Source organism: Centrocercus urophasianus, unplaced genomic scaffold, assembly GCF_019232065.1.
Source record: "Centrocercus urophasianus isolate 14NV4802_14NV808 unplaced genomic scaffold, USGS_Curo_1.0 seq_22, whole genome shotgun sequence".
In the NCBI taxonomy this organism is placed as follows: domain Eukaryota; kingdom Metazoa; phylum Chordata; class Aves; order Galliformes; family Phasianidae; genus Centrocercus; species Centrocercus urophasianus.
This window is the reverse complement of record NW_024884778.1, coordinates 17,506,507-17,515,552: the sequence shown is the minus strand read 5'-3', so window position 1 is coordinate 17,515,552 and position 9,046 is coordinate 17,506,507. Positions and strand designations below refer to the sequence as shown.

The window sequence follows — 9,046 nt, the reverse complement described above, 5'->3', positions numbered from 1 at the left end:
ATAGGGGGCAGTGGCCAGTGACGGGATGCGCCAGCCCACCGCGGCCCGGCCCCCAGCAGCGTCTCGCCGCGTGCCTGGGCTGCGTGGCACCGTGCCGGCTTGCGACGGGCCGGCCGGCCCCGCTGCATAGCGCGGGCAGCCGGAGCCTGGCCCCTCGCTTTGGGGCCCGGGACGACGTCCTTGGAGGAGCCGGGTAAACGTGCGGCACGCCGCTGCGCCAAGCAGCGGGGCGGGGGCAAATCGGGAGCGTTCCCCGCGCCTTCTGCGTTCAGCCGGGGCTGCAAACGGCGACGGGGCGCTGCCAAGCGATGTGCGTTGGGGTGACTTCCCCGTCCTTCAGGAAGCGGCAGCCTGCAATCCGTCCCCGAGCGGATGGAGCAGCCCACGCTCGGAGCCGGCAGCGCTTCGGCCCCAGCGACGTGCAGCTGTTACGGGGCAGGGAGAAGCCCTAACCCCGAAGCAGCCCGGCCAGGTCGCGCTTCTGGGGGTGCAGCACTCCCTCTGGTGGGCTTCGGCCAGCTGACGGCTGAGCCGCAGGGATGGATGCAGCTGTTGGCTTCTTCTCGTCCAAAAATAAAAGCCACTTGTCTTTTACAGCAATCACACTGCAGGTCAGAGTTTGGTCGTCCCTGCTGAGCAACCAGCAGCAGCGATCAGGGCCACGGTGGGTTTCTGCACTCACCAAGCAATGTGAAGCAAAAGCTGCGATGGAGCATGTATCTGCAAGCACTGCTCCTCAGCTGGGCTGCATTAATCTTTGGGATGGGGACGGATCAGTCCTTCGGTGCCGGGGACACAGCAGAGGCACAAAGGCCTCCGCAGTCTCCACAGCCTGGCTGCCAGCCCCATCCCCAGCAGCTGGACTGCAGCCAAGGCCGATGCTTCCCACTTCGCCTCTCTGGGAGGTGTCTTTCCAACCACTGCCTATGGCAGACGTGAAGCCCAATAAACTTAGCCCAAATTGGGCCTAGCACAGCGCTGCATTGCACGGCGCTGCATTGCACGGCACTGCACTACGCTGCACAGCACAGTGCTGCACACTGTTGCACTGCACAGCTCAATTCTACACCGCACAGCACTGCGTTGCATGGCACAGCACTACGCTGCACAGCTCTGCATTGCTCAGCACGGCACCGCGCTGCGTTACACCGTTGCATTGCATCGCACTGCACGAGCACCCTCCAGAGAGAGCAAGCACGCAGGCGTGCCCCACGCGCCTAAGCCACGCCCCCTCGCCGCTTAGCCCCGCCCTCCTTCGCGCAGACGGACGCGAGGCCCGACCAATCCCGCCTCCTCCTGCGGCAATCCCCGCCCCTCCAGCGCCGAACCAATAAAATGATCGCGGGCGGCACCGGCCGCACCCTGAGGGGGCAGAACCAAGATGGCGGCGGCGGCGGTGGCGACGGCAGCGAGGGGCAGGCGGGGAGCCGGGGCGGGAGGCGGCTGCGGCGGGCGGCGGGGAACGGCTGCGGCGTGAGGGGCGGCTGCGTGTTTCTTCCGCGTTATGGAGGCGGCGGCGGGCGAGGACGGCGAGGAGCCTCTGCGGAGCGCGCAGGTCCTGGGCTCCGAGCTCGTGGAGACCTACACGGTAATGGCCGCGGCCCTCGTTCCGTGCCGTTTCGCGCTACGTGGGGCGGCGTTGGCGTTCGGCGATGCTTCTCCAAGGGGAAGGCGGGGGAGAGAGGCGGCCAGCGGTGTGTGGTGTTGGGAATGAGCTCGGATTTTGGTTTCTCACTTCTGTTTTTCGACGGGTTGCGCTGTAGCGGAGCTGTGTTGTTCAGGAAGCTTCTCGCGAAGCCGCTGGTGGCACACAAGGCGTTGCAGCACCGCCCTGCTTTATGTAAGGCCAGCCGCGAGCCGCGCCTGGTGGAGCGCGGCGTGACCGGGGCACCGCTGAGCCGGGGAGCTGCAGGACAGTGCCTGAAAATCCGTCTGAACGGCTTCCCAGGGAAAACTTACAGCCATTTCTTTGCATCATAGGACACGGAATGTGCACAGCTGTAGTACACGAGGAGTGTAACGGCTCTCTGAACTGCCTGCCCCTAAAACGTCCCCTTTGTTTGGGGACGGCTGTCGGGAGGTGAGGAGCTGAGAGCAGACGGTGGGCTGCTACAGGGTGTGTGTTCACGAGAGCTGTGCTGCTCGGGCTGTGGTTCATCCCCGAGCAGCGCTGTCCCAGCGCCGTGGTGAGACGTGCAGCGTGCTGTCTGGATGCTTGCATGCCAGGCATGTGCCATGACTCCGAGTTGTTAGTGTTGATGTTGAGGATTTTCACCAGTGTTTTACAATACCCGTGCAAGAGAAATTAAAGTTAATTTAAAGAAACGTCCAAGTGTTACTTGCATCTTGCTGTGCTGGAGTTTACAGGCAGGGGAAGGGAAGTGCCAGCTGCCTTGCTGCTCAAACTAGTATGGTGGTATGCTGGGCAAGGCCATCAGCGTGCTGGGTGGAGCTGCAGTTCAGGCTTATGGCTTTGCAGGTAGTGCTCAGCAAACCAGCTGGTGGTTGGGGCTAGCAGCTGTGTTAGCAGAAATCTTACTTTTAAAGATTGCTAATGAGTGGAGGTCTGGGAACGTTGCGCTATTCTGATGTCGCTTTGCTTGGGTGCTTTAAAAGTAGCACTTTAGGAAGTTTTACAAGTAGTTGATCCTGGTTTTGATTCTCTTGCTGCTGGTTTGAGGGAGTTGACACATTAAGCTTCCCTGTTTGTACAGCTGTGAAGACTGTTAGCAGGACTGCAAACCTGCCGCAGTTTGTATGAGAAAGCTTAAGCAATTAGATATAGGTATGATTTTAAATGAAGACAAAAATGATTTAGAAAATGATTGACAAAGTAAAATGGTTTGCAGAAATTGGCATTTGTTTTGTTTTAAAATTGAGTTGTGCTGCAGCAAGGACCTTACAGTGACCTGTAGTGCAGCAGAAGTAAAAGGTGTAAGAGTCAGTCACCTTTGTTAAAGGAGAGAAAGGAAATACTGTTGGCAAACTGCATCATTAGCCAGAAAAGATAGCAGCGGTCCTCTTTCTACCCTTATCTTTGAAAGGGTCTTTTATTTTGGCGCTGATGCTTGCTACTATACTCTGTATTTCAGAGTTAATAATCTCACAGAAGGGGGCTTTATTTTAATGGCATCTGGATGATGGCTTAGGTGTTAAAACCTGTAAAATATATGGGGAAGACCCACAGTTCTTCATAATCTTGTATTTTTCAAATGTGGTTCTTGCTGGAACTGTTAGGCAGGAAGGCAAGGTATGGATTAATACAGCAGAGAAGATATACACTTATTTACAGTGTTTCTGTTGGGTTAGAAAAGTGTGAGCACCTTCACTGAGTGTTTCCCCTGTGTATGCTAGTTGGAAATTGCCCTGAGTGAAGACTGGCAGATTGCTAGAAGGCCTCAAGGCTGCCAACGCTTCATTTGTTTCCTTCTGTGCATTTGTTTGGCCTAAAATCGTTTTCCTGCCTTTCTTGTTTTGAGCAGCTGTTTTTAATACAAGCTTTGATAATTCACAAGAAGTCTGTGGCTTCCTCAGATGGGTGTAAACGAAGTGCCTGAGGAGGCAGGGAGGAGCAGATGCATCACTGCTCTGCAATGTGGGACCTGCTGGCTGCGGTTGCACCTGTGCCCTGGGCTGTGGATGTAGGCAGCTCTGACAGGTACTTGTTTTTCTCTCAGTGGTACCGAAGTTGGTGGAGTTGGAAGGAGGCAAGTTGCAAAAAGGCAAGTTCTCTGTACAAAGCAAGGTGAACAGGTTCAGCTGTGCAGGCAAACACAGAAGGGAGTCTGAGATCACCAGTGTTTATTAGCAGCTGAATTAGAAGCTATACATCTTAATTCTACATAAGTTTTTCACTTTATTAGATTGAGGAAGATAAAAGGCATGCTGTAAGGGAGTGAGTACTGCCCAAGGAGGCTGTGGATGCCCCATCCCTGCAGGCATTCAAGGCCAGGCTGGATGTGGCTCTGGGCAGCCTGGGCTGCTGGTTGGTGACCTGCACACAGCAGGGGGTTGGAACTGGATGAGCATCGTGGTCCTTTGCAACCCAGGCCATTCTGTGATTCTAATTGAGAACCTTGTTGTAATGGGTAAGAAAACAATGTAAAAATATAGCACTAGATATGGTAACAACAAGTAGAAAGACAAAATGCATTGTACTTAAGAGTTTAGTGAAGGCACTGGGAGGCAGGCTTCCAGGCTGAGAACCTGTAGGTGGGAATGCTTTCATGTTTAGCTGCAGAGTAATGCAGTTTGTCATAAATGCAGGTGGAGATTTGACATGGTAATGCCTGGGAGGAGGTGCAGCATGGTTTCATCTCCCCACGTGTGCCTGCCAGCAGGTGGCTGGGCTGGGCTGGCTGTCACCAATCTTGAACTGTTGGCCTATCAGTCCATCAATTAAATGAAAATGTCACTACATACTTGGCTTTCTTTAAAAGTCTGATTTTTTTTTTTTTTTTTTTTTTTTCTCTAGAATGAATTGAAACAAGGCTTTGGATCATGCAAGTCTGTTTCATTGGTGTTGCTCAAGATAATGGCAGTTTGAAGATGAATGTGCACTCTGTCTGAGGGCTGGGGCTGTATGGCTGGTTGCTGCAGTGTTTTCTACATGGGGAGTGCTGTGAGGAGTTGGCTCATCCCAAATGTCTGCCTTAGAGATGTTTTCCTGACCAGACTGTCCGTTTGGCTCAGTGCTCTGTTTCTGGAAGTGCTCAAGGCTTGTCGTTTTGGCAAAAGCCTTCATGGAACCTTTGTTGTATGTTTGCTTCGTATTGAGTGCAGAGAGGAAGCTTCTAGCTTTGTTGTCTCATGAGTCTGCAGTTGGGAGCTACAGTTTACTGGGCTTTCAATATCTCATCTAAGGTTTTATTCATTGCACTTTCAGTATTTAGCTGTGCTGCTCGGTCTGCTGTAGTTCAGCGCGGAGCATTTAAAAATAACTAGTATTCTTCTGGCTTCTGTGCATAGTACTGCTATGGTTCTGAATTTAATCTGATGACTTCTTCGAGTCCCCCCCTTGCTTTTTCCTCAGGCATATGAGGAACTGCTGACACTGGGGTTATTCCTCTTTTGGTTTGTCATCAGCACAGTAAATAATTCTGACCGGCGGTTTCTCAACACAACCAGCCTGCAGATCACACACAGGCCTTAACTGAAACTAATTCTTGTAGGCATTCATCTGCACTTGCAGCACTCACCCAAACACTGACGTGTCCTCGTCTGTACGCACTGGTCAGACATCTTGATTTGCTGCTCTGCAGGACGTGTTCAGCGAGGCCGTGCGTCAGATGCATCTCGTACCAATTATGTTTTCTGGAGCAGCTTCATTTCTAAAATGCAAGAGGCATTCTGTTTAATGTGTGACACTCTCCTGGTCTTGGCTAGCAGTGAGTGCTAACTGGCTGCCTTTTATGTAGCAAATTGAAAATTCACTCTGGTTTTCATTTCTTCAAGTGGAATTACCAGCTAAGTGTGCTTCAGTCTCAGGGTAGCAATGAATCACGTCTGTGTTGTCTGTAATGGGGAAACAAGTTATCATTTGTGCTAAATGCTTTCAAGATTTGATTAAGATACATTTTCCAAGGAGTGAAGTGAAGCTGGATGAGTTTACTGTGTTGCTTTCATGGAGATACACAACTAACTTTACTGATCCTTGTCTGTTTTCTAGTTGGTGCTTTCTTTTCTGCCTTTAAGGTTTCTTTGGGATTGCCTTACTTCTGGTTTGTCCAGAGGTGGACTGTGCACTTACTGCCCAATCTGTGCTCAGCAGGGAGCGTCACCTGCAATGAAAATAATCCTGTGTTCTGCTTTTGCTACATAGGATGTTTAAAATTTTTGTCTAAATAAGTGTTGGTTTGGTTTGGAGAATTATCGTAAGTATTTGGGTGCAATTGTAGTGATCAGGAAGCTACGTTGTGTTTTACTGTAAAAGGAGTTAAACAGTTAATGCCCAAGCAACTAGAGGATTCTCCTGGATTTCTGAAAAGCTCAGAACAGGATTCCTGCCTAACAGTGAAGTGGGAACAGGATGCCTGCCAGACTCCTGTGCCTACTCTGAAGCTTGGTAGATTGAAAAAGGGATGCTGCTAACTCAGACTTGTGGGTAGCTATGAATTCTGGCTTGGCTGCCAGAAACGTTAAGTTTAGAAATCTTGTTTGCTTTAGCTTTTGGATTGCAAGAATGACGAGGCTTTAAAAGAAGCAGCAGCTGAGGTGTTCTGTTTGAGGAGCAACCTTGTGCATGGCATTAGGTGTCCTACCTCAGCAAAATCACCTTAGAGCTTGGATTAGCTTTTAAGTTAACTGCAAGATTAGACTCAGGTTAGATTCTACGTGCTTTATGTGTAGCCTTATAGTGTACCTGTTGACTTTTCTTTAAAATGCTTTGCAAGTTCCTTTCCTTACTTTGTGTCCTTCATTTCAGGTGTACATCATTCAGGTCAGTGTTGGCAGTCATCAGTGGACAGTCAAACATCGCTACAGTGATTTCCATGACCTCCATGAAAAGGTAAGGATCTTAAAACTGGGGCCTTAGTCTTTTACAGAAGCAGTTCTGTTGTATAGGGCATCTTTTCTTCCCTCAGTAGCAGTGGAAATGTCTACTAGATAGCACTGCACTAAATCCTTTTTGATTGAGTAATATTAACTGTGCATGTTACATTCCCCTTCTGAACTGTGAGAAATGAGCCTGAATAACTATAGCCTCAAACAGAAACTTGGGTCTGTGTTCAGTTGTTGCTTCTGTGTAACCACACATAGGAAGTAATAAGCCTGGTCTTTGTCTTTCAGCTCGTCTCAGAAAAGAAAATAGATAAAAACCTGCTACCTCCCAAGAAGATTATTGGAAAAAATTCCAAAAGTCTGGTGGAGAAGAGGCAAAAGGAATTAGAAGTCTATCTGCAAACTCTTCTAGTCAAGTTCCCTGTTACTGTTCCAAAAGTTCTGTCACACTTCTTACACTTTCATTTTTATGTAAGTTTTGTTTTTACTGTATAAGAATGTGGTCCTGAGTGTCCTTCCTTAGTTCTCCAACTTGAAGGGAATTTCATGCAGTTTTTTTTGGAATAACTGAAACTCTTTTTCAGCCTTTTGCATAATATAATGAATAAAATGAAAGTTGTTGGCTTTTTTCTTTACACCAAAGCCTTTGGAGTAGGTACACTCTGCCCACACTACTAGTCACCATAGTAAGATCAGAAGTGGAATAGTTGGAAGCAGTGAATAAGTCTGCAGCTGAATTGGCTGAAGTCAGCAGCGCTGGTTCTCAGAAGGAACCTTACGTAACTGATCCACTTCCTCCCTCTCCGTGGTGATGGGCAGAGCTGTGGCTCACACTGAAACAGTTTCCAATAGACCAAATGAAGAAAAATAGCGCTTCTGTAGGAGAGCATGCTAATGGAGAGGCCCCTGGAGGCATTGCTCCATCCAGCCTACAGTGTTACAGTAGGGAAGAAAGAAGCCATGGCTTTCATGTTCATATTGCAAATTGTTCGCTTGTCTCTTGTGCTTCGTTCACCTTTTTTGCAGTACTGCTTCAGATTGCAAGGGAGAGAGGGGACTTTTTATTGGGAGGAAAATGCACTGGAGAGAGCTGAGTGGAATGAAAGAGCAGTAATTGCTCTGGCGTGGTAGCTGAGATTGCCTTTTGTAGTTTCTTATGAAGGCTTCAAAAATGAGTCACAAATGGTTCATTAGGTTTGTTGGTTCATTAGGTATGGTGATTAAGCCTTAGCAACAAAATGAGAAACTATTGAAGTTGCATTACGTGAATATAAGCATCCTGGTTAGAGTTCAGACTTAAACTCAGCTGAAACTGTAGGTTTAGTCCATAGCATTACTATTACCCTGCAGAGTTGATCAAAAAGCACTAAGAGTGTATGATGATTGAGTCCTCTAAATGAAGTAGAGGTATTAAATTGATTAAAAAAGTGTATGATGGCATAGGAGCAGTTCTGATCAGGTGGAACAAGCTTCTTGAGGACTGAAGAGTTGCTTTTTTTTTTTTTTCCTCTGGCTGCTCTTTCCTAAATGATATTCTGACGTTTCATTAATGTTTCAGTGCATCAGCTTCAACAAAGTTTCTTTTATGCAGGCTGAACCTCTTCGTATTCCTTGCCCTGTTTTTCAGCTGATTTTTTTTTCTTTTGCTGTAGTGTTCATGTTTTTGCAAGACTTTCCCAAAGATCTGGCATTATTTGTGTATGAAAGCTGCTCTATTTCTGTATTTTAGAAACAAAGGTGTTGCTTACTCTGCATATTGCTGGCTAATGTTGGGGGTGGAGATTGAAGTATAAACTCCAACTCAATTGTTTTTGCTCGGAGCTTACAAATATTTACAGAAAAAAAGTTAGCTGTTCAGCAGTAAAGCTAAATATTTACCACAGCAATTCAGCTGGAAAATAATATTCCTGTAGAACTTTGATCTTTTTAAGTATCTCTGTCAGATGACCTGCATGTGTTCTTGAGACGTTAAAATCACTGCTCTTGCCTTGGTAGTTTGGGTAGAAAGGCTGCTACAGTTCCTGTTCTTGTACTGTTTCCAGTAGGGATTGCTTAATTTTATTTTCCTGGTTAGCAGAACTATACAAAGTTGAAATAAGAGGCTTATCTTAAATAGATTTAAAACATTCTGAAGCCCATATGTATTGGAGATGTGAAGGTTTGGGGACTGTCTTGGGCAGAGCGACCATGAAACTGCAGAATTCTCTATTCTTGGCGATGTCAGAAGGGTGACCAGCAAAACTGCTATCTTGAACTTCCAGAGGGCAGACTTCACCCTGTTCAGGACACTTGTTGTGGGGGTCCCTTGGGAGTCAATCCTTAAGGGGGGAGGGGTCCAGGAAACCTGGATGCTCCTCAAGATGGAAATCTTAAAGGCACAAGAAGAGGCTGTCCATGAGCGCCATAAGGCGAGCTGCAGGGGGAGAAGACTGGTGTGGATGAGCAGGGAATTATTGTTGAGACTTTGGAAGAAAAAGACAGTCTGTGTCCTCTGGAAGAAGGGACAGGCGACTTGGGGAGATTACAAGGAAGCTGCTAAGGTATG

The 9,046-nt window shown here is 48.1% G+C and overlaps 1 protein-coding gene across 9 annotated transcripts in view; it reads left to right on the top strand.

Annotated features, from left to right (window-relative positions):
• Window positions 1-1,482: 1,482 nt before the first annotated feature.
• The window catches only part of NISCH (nischarin), a 29,727-nt gene continuing 22,163 nt past the window's right edge, over window positions 1,483-9,046 (top strand). For all 9 annotated transcript variants that reach the window (XM_042823401.1, XM_042823402.1, XM_042823404.1 and 6 more), the window contains exons 1-3: window positions 1,483-1,588; window positions 6,425-6,508; window positions 6,790-6,972. In XM_042823401.1, coding sequence (XP_042679335.1) covers window positions 1,505-1,588; window positions 6,425-6,508; window positions 6,790-6,972 — 351 coding nt within the window. In that variant the 5' untranslated portion in view covers window positions 1,483-1,504. The remainder of the gene's footprint in view (window positions 1,589-6,424; window positions 6,509-6,789; window positions 6,973-9,046) is intronic.